The following is a 22966-nucleotide window of genomic DNA, read 5'->3' on the forward strand; positions in this document are numbered from 1 at the left end:
CGATTTTGTTTTCTTTATGTTATGTCTAAAGAAAAAGCAAATGTTGGAAGTTTTTCTCCTCCAAACCGAGCAGAATAAGATGAAATTTATCACGAAAGGGCTAAACAAAATTTGACGGGGAAAACAGAGAAATTTGAAGAAATATCTAACGGATCAATCAGCTGCTTCTGTGCATACCAATATGTTGGTTTTTTCCAGCCCTCATAAAAAATAATGGTTAATGTGCAAACAAGATCACAAGAACAATACATGAATCAGCTGTATTGTAATAAAATTAGGCAGAATTGCATACGGGTTATGCAAAATTATAATTTAACCAAGTGAATAGCTGAATTCTATATAGCTACATATAATAATGCTAACTCATTATTTCATATTTTTAGCCAGAGGAGACCTTTTGGAGCTAAAGTTCCAACGGTGGAGATAGCATCTAAAAAAAATACCCAGTGTAATATATAAATGTCTTGATCACTTCACAGCGGTCTGTCCCATGTTTAAAAATTTAAGGTCTCTAGCTTTCTTCAAGACAATCTTAACTGTGCAGGAAATGATAGACCTTCTGAATGTCTAAAATTGGGTGGCTTTTTTTTAGATACTTTACGAGGACAGTAAAATACAGAAAATTTGGAACAGATCAGAATAATTATGATTAAAATTAAAATAGGGCAAAAATAAGTGATCTATAAGCCTAAATGGGAATGTTTTTATCGCGTTTTAGATATCCGTGATATAAACCAAACTTTATCTAAAAAATGTTGCCAATTAATTGACCTACATCCATTTTAACGGGTTTTAAGTCCAACTGCGGATTAGAGTTGATAAGTCTTTGAGGTGGCCGATAACTAAAATACTTTATTACAAAAACATCTCTTATTAATACTTAAAAATAAAAAAAAACTAAGGTTATGGATTGGGAATCGAACAAAGTAGCACAATAGATCTGTGCCTCTAACCGTACAGCTATTGAGACGTCTTCACTACACTTATATTTTTACTCTTAATTTAATAAAACCTAGAAAATCCAAGGGTAAGACCGGAAAAAAACCTAGTAATGCGCAATCATCTTTAGTTCAGGCTCCTCCAGTAAACTATGCACTTAAGCCAATAGGTTTTGAGCACGTTTTCTCCCTTACACGCACCTCACCGTTTCCAGGTAGCCTTCTGTGATTTAAGTATCTAAAAAAAATATTTTGTCCTTACGTAAGCACACAAGCCTAACACAGTCTTCAGAAATTAACTTCTCTTCACAGACCATACAATTAGGGTTGTAATCGCTATCTTGAAGCCACTGAAGATAAGACTGTACAATGCACTGAAACCAAAAAATAATCAAATGTAACTGTAGTAAATACAAAGAAATATCTAAGTGAGGCAGTAGATACTTAGGACAGTGACAGTTTATGCGTGCAATTATTTAAAGTATGCGAAAACACAGAAAACGTTTAGCTTTTCACAGTGAGGTGGTGGGCTCACAAAGGATTTGGGTAACTTAAGCAAAGACAATTAAAAATAACATTACCCTAATCAACACAATCAAAATAGCCGCTTCAACGCGCCTGCATTACAATATGATATAACTCAAGCTTTAACTTATGTGTACATAGATCGTGACAGCGTATCAAATTAAACTCACTGAATAATACATACACCAGTTCCAATTATATTAAAAAAAAAAAAATCAGGATATCAAAATGAAGTCACATACAAGTTGTTTCAGTGTTCAATAGTATAAAATCAGGATTGAGAAATTCAGGAAACCAGCATTTTTGTATCTTTTTCGCGTTTAACTTAATAACCAAGCATTTCCGACACTCGCCCAAAAACAAAGTTAATCAAATTCAAACACCTAGAAGTCCGAAAAGAATTTTAAAGTTTAACTCTGAACTTAAAAATAAAACATTAAATATGGTGCCTAGTATTTGCGCTCATTTACATTTTTTGTATGTTTTGCAAATTATCTAAACTAAAACTATGTACCTTGGAATGATGTTTCACCATACAACTCTGGCAAACATTTACACGATGTTCATAACAAAATAAATTGGTTACTTTCTTCTTGGGGCACTTACACAATCCCATCTTATTAAATATATAGTCGATAAGCAAAAAATTATCAATGTCTACTATGCGCGCAACAAAATATAAACGACAAGAGTAACTAAAAAATTATTGGTATGGAACTTTTCAGAAATGTTTTGGATTACATGATTAATAGTATTTTACTACTAACAGGTTACTTAAAAGTAAGGTTTGTACCTTACGGTAATTACATTTAGTTTGCTGGATTTCAAAATAGGGAATATTCGGTACGACTATTATCAGGTTATATACAAATATCAAAAATTTTATTAACTACATTGATTATTTCTGATTATTATTTCAATTAAAATTTAATATAATATGTATAAGAGTAATTATTTTTTAAAATTCACATACTGATTTCAATCGCATGTTTTTACCAAGTGTTAGTATTGGGTGGTAACTTACGTAGGTTATACTAACGTCATTTTCCTCGTGAGCTGAGAAGCATTTATATTAAATTGTGTTGGTCAATGAAAAATTAGTTAAATTATATATAAGTGAGAAATGTTATATGGCGTTTTATATGTACTTAAGTTTTTTTTTTTGTGGGGGGGAGTGTATCGAATTAGGGTTGAACTGTGAGTGAGAAGTATCTGCATCAATGACGTTTATTTACATATTGTTTTTAAGGAAACAATAACTCTTCTAGTTTGTACATTAATAAAGAAGGTGTTTTATTTATATTATATATATATATCTAGTATATATAATGTATATGGTTTATATATATATTTATTGTTTTAGATAAAGGTATTGAAGTATTGTGAACGGGCCTTTCTAAACCAAAATGGGAGTACCAGCGTTTTTTAGATGGCTCACTAGAAAATATCCGTCTGTTGTTGTGGAGTGTATAGAAGAAAAGGTAATTTTTGTTGAAGTGTATATCTTCGGTATTTTACAACTCAAGATGTTTTACAGTAAAAGTCATATTATTAATATGTGCGTACTTATTGTAGGGTATTGATGAAGAAGGTAACTTGGAACCAGTAGATTCGTCTAAGAAAAATCCAAATGGAATTGAATTTGACAATTTATATCTCGACATGAATGGCATTATTCACCCTTGTACACACCCGGAGAATAAGTAAAAACTCCTCACTTACTTTTTTAAAACTTTATTTTTCAAGTGTTATAAATTGATTTCTTAAGTTGCTATCTCTGGAAAATTTCAGAATTAAGTGTGTTTCAAAAATAATTATTAATGTGGTTTGATTTCATACATAACAAGTAGAATGTTTGTGAAAGACAGAAATATCTAAAACATGACCTAGAACTCTACAGTTGCTACACTCTTCGGTGCGAAAATAATGAATGAATACCTTGGGTTTTTGAGATATATGTAGGTTTCAAAACTTGGTCTAAATTTCTCGTGTTTTTATTTTAATTATTTTATAATTAGCACTGCAGAATATTGTGAACATTTTCTTTTTATTTCGTTTTCACCAGAGGGTATTTTTAATCTTAATGGATGTAAAATTTTGCCCCAAGTGTGTACACATTTTTCTAAGTTCGTCTTTTTCTTTACAGACCTCCGCCCAAAAATGAAGACGAAATGATGATAGCCATCTTCGAATGTGTAGATCGATTATTCAGGATTGTTAGGCCCAGAAGATTGTTATACTTAGCAATTGATGGAGTAGTAAGTTTGCTGTTTATTTTCTTTGTTACATGTTACGAATTTTATTTTCTCTTACTCTTCATAAGAAGAAAGTATTGGAATAGTGCAGATTTTTGAATTTCAGTTTTAGTGGAAATATCTGTCGAGAGGTCCTGAGTACGAAAAAGTAATTTTTACAAATTTGTGTGTATCTACCGCAAACCGCAACTAAAAGAACAATAAACGAATTCCAATTTGACATTTTTTAAAAGTTAGATTTTCAGCAGCGGATGCCATAATAAAGTTTTGATCAAAATTCCTCAAGGCGGAACCACATTACAGAATTGATTGTTCACTTTTTATAGATGGCTCCAACGATTTTATTAAAAAATGTATGTATTTATTGTATACGGGCACGTCTATAAGTTTTATTTAAACATTTCCTCAGGTAAATTGTTCTTAGGGCACTTCTGGGAGAGAGTACCCAATGAGTTTTTCATTTTAAAATTTACTTAAGCAACTTTACGGTTCTAAAATAGTTTTTTGATAATCATTATATGCATTTTAACATTTATTTATTATTATTATTTTTGTAAAAAATAATTCCGTTATGTCGTCACTGTCCACCAAATCAATATCATAACTCCATTGATGATGACCTTCTTGGAAGGAATTGGAATACTACCACTTACTTCTTGTGTTTATCAAAATAGGTTAGCAAGTTACCTTATCATTTTGGATGATTTCATTTAGTTCTTTGTTAAAAATACTTTCACCAGTTGTTCGGTCGCGATCGGGGACGTTCGGCCAGTTCGGCTGGCTATGACTTCGCGCTGGTCGGCCCATCGCCCGCGCGCGTACTGACGTTCGCCTCCGCTGGTTGGACTTTCAGCTTGTCGTATATATTTAAAACCTTATTCTTATTCTCTGAAGCTTTGTATATATTTTAACTTATTTTCAATGTTATTCTATGCCATTCTCACGCTGCCCAACTACCCCCTCTACCTTCTCTTAGACCATAGGGTCACCTCCTTATCTCTTGAGGGAGTCCGCTACTGACCAGCGTCCTGTACGGTGCTTGGTCTGCTGTATGTGCCTTTGAGCCTGCTGGTTTTGCTGTGCTTCTTACCGCTTCTCTACGCTGCTACGCTTCGCTTCCGCCTTGGTAGTATACACGTACCATCAATCGATTGGCATCAAGGGACATCACCCCAATTATTCTACGCTTCGCGGGCCACTCCGTGGACCCGCTTCCGGTGCAAGGTTCGTTCTCTCCTTACGCCTTTCCTGAGATTTCCCTCTTCCTCCACGCTACACTTAACCATCAGACAAGTATATACAGTTCCTATTTCCGCTTTCCTTCTAGACGCATATACATGTACTATTTCCGCTTTCCTTAGAGACGCTTATACCTCTACCATATCCGCTGTCCTGGCATTCGCCCTTATACCTCTAGCACTGCGCTTCAGGAGCTTCACTTCCGGCCGCAAGGGTAAGTGGTACTCATTCCTACCTCTGCTCTACTCTCTATATATATTTGCATGTATTCAAGTGTGACCTATTCACGATTATTGTAACCCGCTTCGTCACTTCCGGTTTTATCCGCTGGCGCATAGCGCCCCGCCTAACGCTACGCTTTGGGGTGTCAACGTTCACGCGCTGACACCAGTAATCAAATTTTGTTCAATGAAGTGTGAGGGTAGCGCTGATTCAACCGTACTTTAGATCAGTCTAGTCTCCTTGTTTGCTTTTGTGCGGTGTCTGTCTTGTGACTTTTCTATAAGACCCAACCTCAAATCATTGTTAATCATTCTCATTTGATGGAACTATTGCTTTAAAAATTACATTTGAATTTTAGGCTCCGCGTGCAAAAATGAATCAGCAAAGATCAAGAAGATTTCGTGCTGCAAAGGAAACTAAAGAAAAGGTTGAGCAAATAATATTAATTAAAAATAAATTAGAATCACTTGGAGTGCAATTACCTCGGGAAAAAGACAAATCATTCCATTTCGATAGTAACTGTATCACTCCGGTAAGTATTTTTTTTTTTCTTAAAATTAATGGGTTTTTAGTTTGTTTTTATTTATTTATTTTTATATATGAATCATTTCAAGTATTTCAGAGAAAACGTTCAGTTACTCAAACAATGCATGTCAAATGCCAACTATCTGTAACCACAATGTATCAAATACTGAGTTCATAATATCATATGATCTTAAAATAATCAATCAAATGATTTCGGTATTTGGTACTTTTAAATAGCCGTATGTTTTTTTTATCGTAATTATTACTTCTTTAATATTTTTAATCAACTAGCAATAATCGCACATAAGGAAACGCAAGGTTTTTTAAAAAAATCTAATCCTATTGTTATGTATTATATATATTTGATGTTTCTGCTTAGGGGACAAGGTTTATGAGCAGGCTGACAGAATGTTTGCATTATTACATTCACGACCGCTTAATGAGTGATCCTGGGTGGAAGGGGTTAAAAGTTATTCTATCTGACGCTAGTGTACCGGGTGAAGGGGAACACAAAATAATGGATTTCATCCGGAGACAGAGAGGCAAGTAAAATCTTTTTTCATAGTCAAAAGAATTCAATAGTCACGCTTCAAAATTTAAGTTTAACGTTTGAGATTTTCTTCCCGTGTTTGAAGAAAATGTGTAAGATTAAGATTAAAGATAGCGGGATGGGACCTATGCTTTATGGCACCACAGCCAAAAGAGGCTTATTGTGCCTTCCCCTTTGAATCTAGAAGACAAAACCTTTCCTACTAAGGAGGTTGAGGACTTTCCCTACTAGTTCTTTTGCGCTACTGTTTCCTGTGGCCTCAAAGATCCAAAGGTTTCTTAGCGCAGCCACTCGATTGCAACACAATGGAACAACAAATGAGAGACCATGTCGTCCTCTTCCTGACACAATCTGCACAACGGTTCCGAGCTAATAAGCCCCACCACGAAGCCTACCATGTCCCGTGAATAGGCCTGTGATCAGAGTAATCTGATTTCTGGCCAGCACAGAGTCATTTTGGCTCTTTGGTTACACGCCAAGGTATACTGTGATTGACCCCAGGACACATAACCAACTTCTTTTCACGTTCTCTCCAAATCCAGTCTCTGAGAGTCACACGAACTGCACCCATGGTGATTCCCAGAGAGTTGGAGCACTGCTAAGGGCCCCTGTAACCAACAGGCAAGCCAGTCTCTGCACCCTGTGTTGAGCCTTGATGTCGTTGGTGATGCTTGGTATGACTGTACGTGTATAGAGCCAGTGGGTCATTTTGGGGCGAAAACCCCATGTTCTCTCACAGGTTCTAGTAATACCGCAAAGATCCTGTTTTGCCCTTAGTGTAAGTTTATCTAGATGTGCTTTCCATTTGAGTCTGGAGTGTAGAACAACGCTCAGATACTTAACCTCATCCGACACAACCAGAGTTTTGCCAAAAATTCGAAGTTTTTTGTAGCTCTCTGAGTCCTTTCTCCTAGTAAATAGGGCCGAAGTAGTCTTAGAGGGGTTCACAGTAAGATCTATCCTTCTACACCAATTTTCTATTATCTTGAGAGCTTTCTGCATGAGCTCAGCAAAGATCGTCTCGTGCCTGCCCCTGACCACCACAAAAATACCATTTTAGTAGCCCAGGACCGAGAACCCCGAAGGTCTAGCATCTCAAGTAAGTCGTCTGCGACCATGCACTACAGGAGCGGAGATAAGACTCCCCCTAAGTGCACCCCCCTCGGCAGACGTTAATTCCAGCGTGAGGTGGGGGATAACGGTCACTACCTCAGACCCTCACTACCGCAGGAATGCTACATTACCTGGGCTACATTAGCCCAGTGCCTCAAGGTGATCGTGAACCACTAGGTGAACCTGACTGGAACAGTGAACAATGTGGCATTAATTTCCTTGTTCACTAATTGCCAAATCTTCAAAACTTTATTAGCTATTGAGTTTCTATCGATCGTTACTAGATTGCAGTGCAGGCCGTTTGCTGTATGCCCTGTCACTTTCTTTCCCTCGGAATTCGAGTGTACAGTGTTCACCACTTTGGGTACATTACATATCGTAATGATCGTGATAACCTAAGATAAGAATCTTGTATGCCGATCATGTGGAGATAGGCGCCAAAAATTGCATAAATCAATCTGAGGCGGCAGAATGTAGAGGTCAGTCTTTTGCTTAGGCGCAGTTCACTGAACTAAGGCACATTGTCCAGCTTTGCCACTTCATCCAATTAAAGTTGTTTAGAGGGGAAGAAAGGTAAAAATCTGTGCTCTATTTATGGCTAAAGGTACTTTTTACATCTCATACCGGAAACAGGAAGTTAAACGTTTAGTTCGCTCGAGTTACTGCCTCATCTACAATTGTACCCACCATTTAGTTGTTGTGTCTTATGCACAAATGTCCCTTGACCCACAAAAAGTCAATAATAAATGAATTCTATAATCTAAGCAGTTCCCAGAAGTTTTCTTTTGAACTTTGAGATAATATATAATAGACCCAACAATTCTAGTTTGAAATGTTTCCTAAAGAAATATGATTTATGGTGCGTTTTTGGAGTTGTGGCCATTAAAGTATACTATCTTTTTAGCACAATTCTGTTTCAAAAAAATTTTTTCATTGTTGTATGCGGAAGTAGTACATATGCGTACTGTACATACATATTTATGTTTTTAATTATTTTGTATAATTTTTTATAAAAATATTTTTATTATAGGTATTCCAGATTACGATCCGAATACTCATCATTGTTTGTGCGGAGCAGACGCTGACCTGATAATGTTAGGCCTAGCCACACATGAACCACACTTCACTATAATTCGTGAGGAATTCGTAATGAACCAGCCAAAAAGATGTGACATTTGTGGCCAAACAGGTAAGTTGTTAGATACATGAATAGATACGAAAATTGTTGCAGCAGTTTTTTTTTTTTAAACTTTGTATCCACATTACACACACACGCTGACGTGAAGGTTTATTACTTTTATAGAAACATTTTTCCAAGAAACTTCATTTGAGCTGGGTTCTAAGAGGGAAATGATAAAATGAATATTAAAAGTGTTGCGTTATTCTATCCGTCTTTCCAGCATTTTTTTTTTTTTTTTGTTTCAGTTCGTTTTTGGATTTACATTAATCATCAGTGTTTATTTATCATTATTTATGATGTGTAAACATCAGTTTGGTATAGAAAATTTAACTTCCACTACTTTTCTGTAATCACTTTTCTGACAACGTGAAGGAGGTTACATCATGTGTACGTGTTACTTAAAAAGTTAATAAACAGTTACAAATTTGTGTAAAAATGGGAAAATAAAATGATTGAAAACTACATAGTATGTATTAAGTGGTTTATTTATTTTATTTACAGATAATACTTTAGTATAGTAAAGATGGAGTTTCACTTAATTCGAGGGGGCGCGAATTTAAACTAACACTGGATTACCCTGTTCATTTGTACGAGGAAAAATAATAATTTATAATTTTTATAGATTTTATACATATAATTAAGTACGTGCAATATAAATATATTAATTTTTTAAGAGTGCTTTAGTGAGTTTTGTTCAGCAGAGTCAGTGTTGAGTTTAGTGTACCAAATGACTTTTAAGAGTGTGTCCGGTTTAATTAAAAGAACCCCAACAAATGCACCCCATAAATACATACTATATAGTTTTCATTATCTTTACCATTTTTACACAGAGGTTTCACTGTTTATTACCATTTTTAGGAACCACACATACATACCTACCATTTAACTACCTCCCTCATTCAATCAGCAAGAGTAGTGAGGGATACTGAATTTCCAACCCAAACGAATCAACTAATCAATCTCTGATGATGGATGCAAATCCGAAATCAGTCAGAAAAAGGTAAAACATACGTGTTACGACAGATAAAATCAACGATATTATTTAGCATGTGGGCCTTACCACATTTTCAACAATTCGTAATTGTCTAGATGAAGAGTTTAGTTTGAACTTGGTAACCTATAACATATAATTAAAATATTAAAACAATTAAAACAGAAATCTTTTAGAGAACTATGCTTCTAGTGTGGTTCTGAGGGGTAAACTGTAAATCGCACTTCCTTCAACAGAATTACTTTGACTTTTTTTCCAAATTCTGAATTCAAGAAAATTTTTAAAAGTAAAGTGATGTGTGATGTTTTTTTGCAATCAGGCTTTTCTTCCAAATACCAAATTATATGTGCATGGAGACGATCAGCAAACGTTCTTTATTAATAATTTCTCCATTAATTACAATAAGTCAAGGTTTCTAAATTAGATTTCTGAGTTTGTTAAGATTTTCTCTGTCGATATAGATCTTATCATTATTCTTAGAACCTAACTGTAATCTTACCACCAATATTTATGTGTTTTGCATTTCTTCATTTAATTTTAGTTTTTTTTTTTAAAGTAGATTTATAATAATTGCAGTAAAAGAAACGTGTTTGTTTCAAATTAGATTTTTTGTTATTTTTAGGTCATGAGTTAAAGGAGTGCAAAGGCTTACCAAATCAGTGCGAAGATCCTAATGACCATCATTTGCCTCCGTCCCAAACAAAGTATATCTTCGTACGGCTCAATGTTTTACGGGAATATTTGGAGCAGGAATTGAAAATGGAGAATTTGCCATTCGAATATAACTTTGAGCGGGCATTGGATGATTGGGTTTTTATGTGTTTCTTCGTGGGGAATGATTTTTTGCCCCACCTTCCTTCTCTGGAAATTCGTGAAGGAGCTATTGATAGGCTGGTGAATCTTTATAAGAGCACCGTCTCTAGAACAGGAGTAAGTATTATTTTTATGATTAGATTAGTTTAGAAAACGGGACGAGACTTACACCCCACGGCACCGAAGCCACTTTATTTTAATGAAAGTCTAAGTATACTGGAGCCTGGGCGTTCTCAGGGAGGGGTAGATTACTCTTCCCAATAGGTTCTATCAAAATCAAGATAAAAAAAAAAACTATTAGAAACATGGGGAACTTACGAAAAAACCGGATATTTTTAAATGGCACCAAAACTAAGACGTTTTTTATATTGAAGAAATTATTGATTGCTGGTCTCGTGGAACGTGGCATTGAATTCACTACTGCAAATCCTTTTGCATAACAACCCACACTATCATATTTAAACTGCTTATCCAGACGAAGTGAAGTTGCCGGCTTGAAATTTCGCAGCTTATTTAACCTAAACTTAGTAGCAAATAATTTCAACTTGATGAAAAATGTCAGAAAAAAGTTCATGATGCAAAAGTTTTATTAGAAAATAAATAAATTAAGTTTGAGTTGAAATTTATTCAATAAGGGGATCATCCTTTGTCTAGAATTTTTTGGGAAAGTAAAGCGCCGAATTCCCGCCACGCCAAGAAAAGTTGTTATTGGTTTCAGGATGAATCAAGGGTGCTCTCACGAATAGTGGACTGTCGTTGGGTCTTTACTCCTTTCATCTGGACCGAAGGCTAACATTACGATACTTCTTAAGACAGTCATTCTTCATTGATGCCATGCCGGACGTCCGGGGGCCTTATGACATAACGTTGTTCTTAGTGACGCCCCAATATTTGATTGGGGGAAAGGGTGGCGCAATTCATTGTTTAACAGCTTTTTTAATTGTTATCCTCCCATTGAAATCATTTACTACTCAGGTTGGTAAGTGAACTTTAAGTTTTAAGCCTGTAACTTTACTCTCTCTGTGTGGTGCAATTTTGTTAGCACACACCTTACACCTTTAGTGCAAGTTACTCATAGCAGTCAGGAAAAAAAATGTAAAAATGCCAAATTAAAAAACAAACTATCTCCCACATTATGAAGGAGGTGATCCTCTCTTATGATGAAAAAGGGTGTGCCGATATGCTCGCATAGCCATGCACCAGTGAAGGAGAGCGCCCTTTCAAGGAAAGGTGTGCGAAGGATTATATTAGAAGGCAGTGTATTAGCTGACTGAGTGAAGGAGTTTACATGGTGTTTGTGTGTTCCTAGAAATGTTAAACAGCGAAATTATTGTGTAAATATAGTAAAAGAAGATAATTAAAACTACGTAGTATGCGTATGTACGGGGCCCTGTATATTTGGTATATAGGTAATTTTAATGAACTGTGCAAATAAACCGTGTAATTCAGTGTAGCCAGTTCAGATGGGAAATCTATTGCCGCTCTCTCAAACCATTATCTATACGCAAAACTTCTAGACCTCTTAAATAACATATTTATTTAGTTTTCATTAACTTTATCTTACTATTTCTGTGCAGTGTTTTACGCACATTGGGTGAGGTAAGATTTGGTTCCGCAAAAGGGAGAATTATGAACTAGATTGTTCCATAGTTTGTGTGCTACTTTCAAATTGTTTCATTTAGTTTAGGGTCATTTTCTCAGATGAGACCCGACTCTACATTTAGCCACCAGATTTGCGCAAAAGAGTTTAGAACTTTTTGTCCGATCCGTTTCTTTTTTTCACCCTACAGGTTGACATTTTTAACAAGTCGAACCTCCCATTAAGACGGTGAAGACGGCGGGTATGAGCTAGTTTTGAGCTTTAATTTGACCAAAAAAATGACATTGCCATTTCCATATCTATCGCAGACTATATTGCTAAATATTCAGCTTAAGATGTCATTTTTAGGGTTTCATAACCGACAGTGGTGACGTGCAATTGGATAGAGTTCAGTTAATATTGACCGATCTTGGTACAGCGGAAGACGAAATTTTCAAAAAACGTCGCAGGGGTGATCTAATATTTCGGGATAAAACTCACCGAAGAAAACTCCAAGAGAAACTAAATTTGCCAGAAAACCAGCATAAGGTTTGTATTGATTTATTAAAACTTCTAATTAACTTTTTTTTAATTTTTAATTTTTTTAAACAAATGTGGGCCAAGTTTATATCTTGTTCGAGCCTCATCTAGTAGTTCTTTTCTTCTTTTAGTAGTCGTGGAGTTTCAACTTTTAATTTCTTTCTCTTCCTGCAGTTCATTCTTTTATATAATAATTGTAGTTTATTCTGATTTTTTTTTACTTATTGTTTATTAATTATTTTATGATGTGTTTTTATAGTCGTTCTGTTTACCCCTTTTTTTCATTAAAAAGTTATAGGGGCAGAGATTTTTTAGTACTATATATGTTTATAAAAGTTTTGCTTACGTTGATCTGTTGAATCCTTTCAATCAAGAATATTATCTTAATTATTATTAAACTATGGGGCGGATGTTGGTCTAGTGGTTATGAAGCGTGGCTTTGTAATGTGTGATCCCCAGTTCGAATCCCGCGTATAGTTACTGTTTTTTTGTTAAAAAAAAATGTTTATAGTAAAATATGTGCTTCCGCCCCCGGTTCACGATACCTAATTGGTAGTTGGACGTTAAGCCCGCCTGAAAAAATAGGCGATTATTAACTTTACTTATTTTTCTTTACTAACAAACTAATCACATCCTTCAGATGTTGGCGATTCCCACTTGACATTTGTGTTCCGCTCCGCTCTTTTGCAACTCGTAATTTGACTGATGTAAACACAACCATTCGCAACGCATTCAACAACTCTGTAACATTTATCGTTGGTTGGTCGCGACAATATTTAACTTCACTCAACAGCGCAGCAAACAGGTCAAAGACAAGAAACCTTCCATAGGGTCCTTAGCTCTTAAAGGAAGCTCTTAAACCACCAGTTTAAAAACAGTTTTCTATAACTCAACCTATCCGCATGCCCTGAAGAAGGCAATAAATTTGTCGAAACGTTGACAAAAAGACGGAGTTTTTTTTTGTTTTTTGGACCGATTCCTCGCCAATTGAATCCTTAATATAAATATTTTGCGGTCATTAAAAGCTGATACAAATTTGTAATTGATAAATTGTAATTGTGCTAATTAAACGAGCTTATAAACTGTTTTCAAGCTTTCTTTCATTAAACTTATATGTGCGTAAATAAAAGTTGATGATCTGATAAGTAAGTGTATTTCGTTTTAATGCTAACTGAAGCAAATTTCAAATTCGCTTTATGCCTAGCTGACTTCAAATATTATTTGATTAATAATATTATTAAGAAATTTATGTGTTAGACCCTCGTGAAAGAAAGTCGTGCTAGTCACACCAGATTTTCACACTTAAATAAATTAAGGGTTCTTTATTTTTGTGTTTAGGGTGTTTTTTTTAACCTTATATAAATTAGGTGAAAGAATAAAGGATGAAATAGTCCAAATTGTGATTGTAGTGTGAGCTGTCTCACATATATTTTTATTTTTTCAGTCACATCAAGAACTAATTGAAGATATATCGAAAGATGATCCAGAACCTATAGACGATGTACGACTTTGGGAAGTGAATTATAAGAATCGTTATTATAAAACAAAATTTGGTTTAGATGATACCAACCTTCGTGCTAGGTATAAAATTGGAAAGGAATATGCGAAAGGATTGTGCTGGGTCTTGAAATATTACTATCAAGTATGTGTTTGTATTTTATTGCAGCTGGTATTTTATTTTATTTTATTAATACTCGAAAGAGAATGTATTGTACTCGTGCAGATTTTTTGAATTTAGGTATTCACCGGGAAAACCCTTTTTGTACATCCCATGAGTACGAAAAAGTGGTTTCAGAAACTAGTCTATGACTTTGTGAGTGGTTAGCGTAACTAAAAAACTGAACATCGAACGCAAATTCAATGTTTCGTTACCCGGAAGACTGGACTATTAGGTTTTGGTCAGTCATCCGATGGCAATGCGACTTTACAAATACGATTTTTTAATAGGATGAAAAAATAATTGCCATTTCAGTCGAGTAAAATTTATTTTGCCGAGCTTTCGACCTAGGGACTAGGTCATCTTCAGGGCTAGTTTAGAAAGTAATACTTTTACATTTCAGGGTTGGTGTGTCTTTTGTCTGGTCTGTTCATGGACTCAAGACAGACAAGACATATCTGTATTAAACACGAGTATCGTTTTATTCAGTGTTCTTGGATATACGACAAAAAAACGTTTATCCGAAATTCAAAGTTTGCATGAAAATTGTACCAGTTTTAACTTTCTCATCTCGAACTTAAAGTTTCGAATTCACAGGATTTGCATATTTTGAGGTCCCCTATTAGCGGAAATAGAATAGCAATTTGGGAACCTAATTTTCTCAAAATGCTATGCTAATCTTCCCTCTCTAGTACCATTTAAGCACAATTTAATGTTCCGTCGTTTACAAAATGTATGTAGTAGTAACATCTTCGGTAGAATTACTAGTTTGTTGGGAATCGGTCAAACGAATATGCTACTTTACAGAATAAATGCTGTGTTTTTTTGTCATTTTCTAGTACACGACTTAACCACTTTTCTCTAAACTTGGAATATTGATCTCTAGATTAAGTAAATAAAGTGTTGGTTTTTTTAAAATTTTCAAGATCGCGACTTAGCCGCTTATCTACAATAATTTGAAAAGTTTCCTGGTAATGACTCAGTCCCACTAATTAATTTATCATAGCCAGAAACTTTTATCTACTTTTCCCGCCGCATATGTTTGCACTGTTAAAAAAAAAAAAAAAAATTTAAATGATTAGAGCTGAAATAATGCTTGCTGTGTGAGAAGGAGTTGTTTCAAACTTTTTTTTTTTTTTTCCATTCTTACCTACAAATGCATTCGCTTCACACATTCATCATTCTACTATATACTGCTATTTACATAAACTACTGCTAATGGATGGAGCAGCACTCTGTGCTCCTGCCATCCTTATAGCTTAACCAAAATTAAAATCACGTAATCCTTCTCTAAGCATTTTCTTCCATTCATTCTAATTCGGCTATAGCTTTTAAATACATTCATATTTCATTGCTAGCTCTGCTATCGACTTAAGCACATAAATGTTGGTGGAGAATATAATGTCTTCGTAGCGAAATGGTGCATCTAAATACCTGTATATATCGTCAAACATTCGTTTCCTTCCTACCACATAACGTGGACATATCATTATTACATGTTTGAAATCCTCCTCCTCATTGCAATCTACGCAAAGAGGAGAGGACCTTTTGTTGATCCTGTGTAGATACGATCCGCACACCGCGTGGTTCGCTCTCAGCCTGCTTATTGTCGTAACAACCCATTTATTAGTGACAGTTCCCTTAAACCATGGTTGTCTAGGTAACTGATCTGCCATAGTTTTATAGAATCTACCTTTATCACCATTATTGTAATCTGTCTGCCATTTTTGTAGTGCTGCTTTTGCAATTATACCCTTTTTTCCTTTTTGCTTTTTTTTTTTTTTTTTTTTGTTACCATTCCTTCTTTTAAAAATTTGATTTTCTGATTTTAGGGTTGTGCTTCTTGGAAGTGGTACTTTCCTTATCACTACGCTCCTTTTGCCTCTGATATAATTAATATTGGCAAAAAACCGCCACGTTTCGAAAAATTTTCTCAACCTGTAAGTATAGTGTATTAATTTTGACAATAATTCTCACGATAAGCAAAAACAATTAAAAATTGTTATTGAAAATTGAATATTGAATTGTGTATATATACACAATTTTTTATTGTTCTTGCTTAACTTTATGATGTATGTATAATTTTTAATTGCTATTGCTTATCGTAAGGATTATTGTTTATGGTAGTTTTTTGGTAATGCAATAACTTACGAACATTTTGTGATGTTTTTTTTTGCCGGCGCATCGACGTCTATGGCCATTAGCGCCCACCACACATTTTCTCTTTTCTTATTCAATGGCCACTAGAGCTGGGATGGTACCTATTAGTCTATCGGGCTGCCACATACATATCTTGCATAGCAAGGCAAGGTGGAGCCTAGGCTATCGGATAACGGACCGCGCTCCCCTCTTACATCGATCTGGTCGACGAGGGGAATGCGGTTTCGCCGATGGTACCATCCCTTAATTCATTACTCACATTTTGCAAAACTCATATTTTGCAAAACTCATATTTTGCAAAACTCATATTTTGCAAAACTCATATTTTGCAAAACTCATATTTTGCAAAACTCACATTTTGTCAAGAATCAATCAAAGTATTGTATTTGGGTTTAGCTTCATTTAAACATATTGTAAAGTTTTTGTCCTTTTACTAAAAACTTCACAACTATAACTAATGCCTGCCACTAGTTAATTTAATATGTGGGTTTAATTAAATAATAAAACTCGCTAAATTTGTAAGTAATAACCTGATTTATTAGCACATTAACATTTACTAACAACTAACGCTATTCATTACAGTTACCATTTACAACAGTCCCAACAGTTTACTGTTACTTACTCACTACGTAACGCCACAAAACTGTTCCATGACTGACCACTGGTCCGCACTGCACCGAATTGCGCTAGACTCAACCGCACTATTAAAGCACTACTCACTAACTGACTAACCGCCTAACTGGCTAACTTTGAAGCACTCCGCAACACTGACTCTCTCAAAACTGTCACTTCCAAAGTGTCTCTCCCAACTGTCTCTCAAAGACTAACTCTAAACTTGACTAAAAACTCACTTCTCCAGCTGTGTCTGCCCCCCTTTAACTGCGACTGCCCCACTCCGTCTGTCTAACGCCCACCGGCCGCTCATTGGCTGAGGAAAACACATACTGCCACCACCCCAACTGGGGCCGCCTCCTCCAATTCTCTGTCACACTCCAACTCCGTCTGCCTCCCTCAAACCTGTCAATCACTAGCTGGGAAAACACATACTGCCACCACCCCAACTGGGGCCGCCTCCTCCAATTCTCTGTCACACTCCAACTCCGTCTGCCTCCCTCAAACCTGTCAATCACTAGCTGGGAAAACACATACTGCCACCACCCCAACTAGGGGTGGTGCCTTTCTCTTAGCTGGCTTTTACGCAGTGGTGGACCGTTACAGGCTACGGACACTAAACTCCTACAACAATCTAGCCCCTTTCTTTTCTGGCTCAGGTAGAGACCGGCCTTTTCTTTACACAGTGGTGGCCTGTTACCGACTTTGGTCACTCAACCCCTAGAACAATCTAGGCCTTTCTTCTCGCCCAGGTCAACTTCGTTACAATATATATAATCATGATGACATATCCGCTTCAAGTATATAGTCTATCGTAAGGAGGCTATTTCCGTAGAGTCTAACTGGAGTGTGCTGTACTTTTAACAAATGTTCCTGCACACTCTAAAAGTGTGACCTAATCCTAAATGAATTTAAACCTAAGGGGGGGTTGAAATACTTTTATAAATTTCTTTCAACCCCGGATTAAAAGCCTAAATCTAACATTCGTACCAACATTCTCGCAATAAATACACTTATACTGATAAAATCATTCATACCAATAAATACATTCACGCTAATAAATACTTTCATGGCAATAAATATACTCACTCTATTAAACACAGACATACTACTCAGTCATACAAGGGGAAAGTACTCGATATTCCTTTCCCCTTTAAAATTTCTAAACTAAGCTAACCTAATCTATTATAATTTTATTATAATAATTTATATTTTTCAAGAAATCAAATAGCCTCCTTACATAAGGAGAACCCTCTCGAAGAATTGCGCGTTTGTCATGTGGCAGGCCTGTTGATTCCCTCTGAGTTCGCAGTGCCTAACACCCTTCCAACACGTGCGACACTGTCAGCCTTTCTCGGCATCGCGGGCACCTCGGCCTTCTTTCGGCAATGAGGAGATACCCATGTGTCACACGTGTATGTCCAATCTTTAGCCTCGTTAAAATTACCGATTCATGCCGCGGGTAGTTCTCGACTTTGGCATTTCGCACACATGGCTTAAATTCTTTAAGTTTTTCAGATACATTATCCCACTGACTTTGCCACTTTTTATTAATAATATTTTTTATATACATTTGTAAGTCAGTGGATCGAACAAGGATGGTATGGTTAGTGGCTATAGAGGCTGCTTGTTTTGCAGCCTCGTCCGCCCTTTCGTTGCCAGACACGCCAATATGGCCCGGCACCCAGGCGAATACAACCTTTCGACCATTTGCGCTTAACTCAGACAAAAATAGTATATTTTTATGACCATTGGGTCTGTCGAGAATCTATCCCGGAGAGCCATTATTGCACTTAGGGAGTCTGTTAATATTAATGCTTTGGTGCAATAATTTTCTTTGATGATCTCTATGGCCTGGCAAATAGCATACATTTCAGCCGTGTACACGGTTGCAAAATGCGGGAGTGTCCAACTGAGGGTGACTCCCTCCGTGTACAAAGCACTTCCAACTCCGTCGTTTACCTTCGATCCGTCTGTGAAGATCGGTCGGAAATCGTTATAAAAGCTTAAAAGTTCAAGAAGTCTTTGTCTGTAAACGACTTGTGGTGTTTCTTCTTTCTTAAATATTGCCAGGTCCATGCGGACGCTTGCGGAAGGTAATGTTTGTGATGTTATAAACAAAACTTAGAAGAATTTTACTGGAGGCCTCGGAAAGTAATGTTGCCTTTTTTTTTTCTTTTTTTTTTTAATGTACTGGCAATTCAAATAGTTTCTTGGATAACCTCCAAAATATAAATTTTCTTGTCAAATTCTTTCAAAAAATTGATAGGTCTTAAGTATTAGAGATCATAATAGGGATTTTTAACGAATAATCCATTCAGAAAGTAGCATTCTATTTAAACAATTTTAACCAAAGCGTTGCTAGAAGTAGTACTATCATACTCGTATACCAAAAAGTAGTACATGTTTTTGCACTAAGCTTTTCAACTGCTTGTTTCTATTACACGCTTTTGCGCAAAACATGCAACCTGTATTCTGTTTCTGTGCTTGCTCTGTATTTGTACTGTTCAAAATAGCTTCAGATTCTGAAAACGCTGCCTTAAATCCTGAGTTTATTGTTACTTTTGTTTGATGCTGCACCAAATACTGAATAATATATTTCGCAGTTTGTATCTGCAGTCTCCCATTAATTTGCTTGAATAGTTTGGTAAGAATCCAACTAGTTACTTAAATTTCCATCTAATTGGTAATTAGGAATCTAGTTTAGGTAAATTGTATAGTCTTCACCAAAGCCAATCAAGGTTTTTGTGAATGCAGTAATTATTAGGCTCAGTTTAAAGAAAATCCTTGTAATCAGTCTCTAGAAAACTCAAAAATTTATTCGGAAATAGTTGAGATTCGGAGATTCTAATCTTTCAACACACCAATCCCAACATTCTCACAATTGACGTACGTTCAGCAGAGGTTTGAATATTAATTTCAAGACGGGTACTCCAATATACCTAAGCCTCAGGTAGGTAGGCCCCTGTCCTACCCGATATAAAACTTTAACTCTAATTCTACTCACACATTCTTCTCATTGCTTTCCTCTACCCCTCCCAGACTCCTTACACAGCCTACTTTTTAAAGTCTGTTAATGATAAGGTTATAAAATCGTCTTTCCGAATCACATGCATGTAGAGGTTGTTGTGTGTAACCATTGGGTTCAAGGAATCATCTGTAGACGACCTCCAGCTTCTCACGCACACACCTATTCGCACATAATTGTACACTACAGACGATTATGTTCTATGAACCCAATATAAAATACTTTAGGGAGCCTCAATATAATTTTTTTGGACGCAATGCATTTTATTTGTAGGCCAGATGGTATCATTGGTATGAAATTCGCCACTTTCACGTCCTGCAATAATTGTTTAAAAAATATAATAAAACTTAAGAGGTATTACTAAAGTATAGTATTAGAAATTTTTCGTTTCACTATTAAAGTTGTGAAAATGTGCCTAGGAAAAAGTGTTGAAAAGTCTTTAAAAGAAGTTGTAATTTCTTTTAAAATTAAGTTTTTTATTTATTAATTAAAACAATTTATAATAGTTTTTATAGTATTTGTTAATAATATTGTAATTTTGTGATTGAAAATCTTTATGTCAACTATATCAAATTTATTTAAAGCAAACTCTCTGTTATTAGTAATGAATTATTTTTTAGTTTTCACCCTTGGAACAGCTAATGAGCGTATTCCCGGCAGCATCGGCTTCTCTCGTCCCTGCAGCATGGGCCCAACTAATGACCGATCCTGTAAGTTTACTTACCCAAAACTACCTAGGCAGTTATATCATATGCTTACCAAGAATTTTCAAAGTATCTAGAATAGCTAGAAATGTGGTTAGGTCCGTATTGCTTGTGGAATAATGTCGCTGATTTTGTATCCCACTACGAGTGTAGTGTGAGTCAGTAACAAACTGAAACCTAATTCACTACACCTGACTGATTAGTCAACCTCTGATGATGGAGGATAGTTCGAAACCGGTCAGGATTACCGGTCAGTAAATAAGTATGCGTGCTATGACGGTTAAAATCAACGATATCTAGAATATATTCCCAAATTAGTAAACACAAAAAAAGTTGGTTGAAAATTTAGTTTAGCAATGCTAAATAATATTTAAGATGTTTTCATACGTCCTTGCTTCAAATCTTTAATTCTGACATGTTTATAACATACCTCAGTACGCTGTCTCATAGGTTCGGCAGCTCAAACATCCATCTCAGAAAGCACAAAAGTGCCATGAGTAAATCTCTTCTGGCCTTCTCCAAGAAAAACAGTAGACAAAGAGGTAAAGATCCAGATATGTTTCAGCAAGTCTAAACAAGTTTTTTTGCATTATGAATGACCAAAAAAAAATCTTGAGAGTAGGTTTGTTAAACAGAACAGAATAAAAATATAGTTCTTGTGAATTTTATTAATTGGTTTTATTTATTTTTAAGTTGTCTCCAATATTAGACTTCTATCCGACTGATTTCACTGTTGACGCGAATGGAAAGAAATATTCTTGGCAAGGTGTGGCCTTGCTTCCATTTGTAGATGAAGCAAGACTTCGTAAAGGTCTGGAACCAGTTTACCATAAGCTAACAGAAGAAGAAGGTGAGAAAAAAATTTATTTAAAAAAATATATATATATACTGTTAATATATAGTAAATGGTAGTTGGACGTTAAGCCCCGCCTGAAAAAATAGGCGATTACTAACTAACTAACTAACTACTGTTAATATAATTTTTTAAGGCTATTTTTTGTTTTTTATCTTTTTGCTGACAAAAATTTTAAAAATTACGCAAACATCTGCCTTTATAGGCTGCCGTCTCGTTCTTCTAGCATAAGTCGAAGTATAGGTGGTAATAGTTAGGTGGTAATAGGTGAAGCCATTCCCATGGAAAAAAAAGACGTGAAGCATTACAAAATTTTAAAACTGTAGTTTTCTCTAAAGCTGTTGAGAATTGAACCATTGACCCCTCTCCTCAAATGAGGTGTAGAACCTCTCTCTCCTTAAGTATGGCTAGTTCAACTGTTCCCACTTTAATAAATATAATTTTTTCAAAATTGTCACCATTGAGCAGTTAGAAATCTAATTGTTTTCTTTTTCTAGAGAAGAGAAACAAACTTGGGTGGGATCGCCTGTACGTTTGTATAGGCGCGGATTGTTACACATTCATCAAAGAACAACACGAGAATAATCCAATAAAAGCAGATCTTCGATCCAAAGGTGTATGTGGACAAATCGTATTGGGAAAAGAAACTCGAAATAGGTAAGCTGGTACAAAAGGAAAATTAGATTAAGTCCGAAAATGTTGTTTCTAATATTTCATGTATATGATTTCAGCAAATTAGTTGCACCACTTCCGGAATTAGTTCCTCTTAGTCACAGTGTATTGTGGTGAGTGTATTAGCCTTGTATCTTAATCTTGTTTATCCTTTAAAGGTATGCTTAAGCATATATTTTATGTAGATCTCTTACTGTGCTTTCAGTGAAAGACCAATTTTTTGTTTTTAAGACGTCAACATTTGAGTTTATTGATGCCCGGAGCTTTTGTCAGTGCACAGCCAACCTCCGGACATTGTTCTCTGGTTACAGACGACATCATTGGTCAGTGAGCTGTAAGAAGCTCCCAGGGAGAGAAAAATCTAAGGGCCAGCAGCTAGATTTTCGCGTTAGAATCTAATATTCGCCAACCACTCAGCTCATCCCTTCCCTGATCTATTCTATTCATTTATTTTCCGGGAAGACTATCGCCATATACAAACAGTTGGGACGTTTGGGAAACATTTATAAGAATTATTTAAATGAGCGTTTTTAAAAAAAGATTTTATTAAGTAAAGAGGACGCCAATTTCAAAGGACCAAGTTAATGTGTATGCTTGCCAACGTGGCGTAGTTGCGGCTTCCTTAACTGAATGGTCGTCGTTCAGTTCACTCTGTCTCTAGGGGCACATGCATAAGCGCATATATACATATTCATATATATATCGTACATTATATATAAATGTAGACTATATATACCGTCGAACCTCTCAGTAACGGACACTGGCGGGGGAAAGCAAAAGGCCGCTGTTTGGAGGTGGTCGTTAGAAGGT

The 22966-nt window shown here is 35.7% G+C and overlaps 2 protein-coding genes across 7 annotated transcripts in view; one reads left to right on the top strand and one right to left on the bottom strand.

Moving 5' to 3' along the window:
- Positions 1-2643, bottom strand: part of LOC141457412 (zinc finger protein-like 1) — a 54449-nt gene extending 51806 nt beyond the window's left edge. Inside the window, exons 1-2 of one of the 5 annotated variants that reach the window (XM_074134351.1) lie at positions 2503-2643; positions 1201-1312 (exon numbers count right to left, since the gene is read on the bottom strand). In XM_074134351.1, coding sequence (XP_073990452.1) covers positions 1201-1255 — 55 coding nt within the window. In that variant the 5' untranslated portion in view covers positions 1256-1312; positions 2503-2643. Of the gene's footprint in view, positions 1-1200; positions 1313-1705; positions 1864-1977; positions 2291-2436 lie in introns of those variants that run through there. The other 4 variants (XM_074134350.1, XM_074134349.1, XM_074134348.1 and 1 more) reach the window with 4 other exon arrangements.
- Positions 2611-22966, top strand: part of Rat1 (5'-3' exoribonuclease 2 Rat1) — a 139269-nt gene continuing 118913 nt past the window's right edge. For both annotated transcript variants that reach the window (XM_074134346.1, XM_074134345.1), the window contains exons 1-15: positions 2611-2751; positions 2827-2944; positions 3039-3166; positions 3610-3721; positions 5538-5711; positions 6084-6246; positions 8398-8556; positions 10161-10468; positions 12300-12479; positions 13915-14112; positions 15960-16067; positions 20548-20637; positions 21325-21481; positions 21982-22141; positions 22216-22269. In XM_074134346.1, the coding sequence (XP_073990447.1) occupies positions 2870-2944; positions 3039-3166; positions 3610-3721; positions 5538-5711; positions 6084-6246; positions 8398-8556; positions 10161-10468; positions 12300-12479; positions 13915-14112; positions 15960-16067; positions 20548-20637; positions 21325-21481; positions 21982-22141; positions 22216-22269 (2066 nt within the window). In that variant the 5' untranslated portion in view covers positions 2611-2751; positions 2827-2869. The remainder of the gene's footprint in view (positions 2752-2826; positions 2945-3038; positions 3167-3609; positions 3722-5537; positions 5712-6083; positions 6247-8397; positions 8557-10160; positions 10469-12299; positions 12480-13914; positions 14113-15959; positions 16068-20547; positions 20638-21324; positions 21482-21981; positions 22142-22215; positions 22270-22966) is intronic.

The sequence above is a fragment of the Rhodnius prolixus genome, unplaced genomic scaffold (genome assembly GCF_049639745.1).
Source record: "Rhodnius prolixus isolate KJV_2025 unplaced genomic scaffold, Rpr scaffold_16, whole genome shotgun sequence".
In the NCBI taxonomy this organism is placed as follows: Eukaryota; Metazoa; Arthropoda; class Insecta; order Hemiptera; family Reduviidae; genus Rhodnius; species Rhodnius prolixus.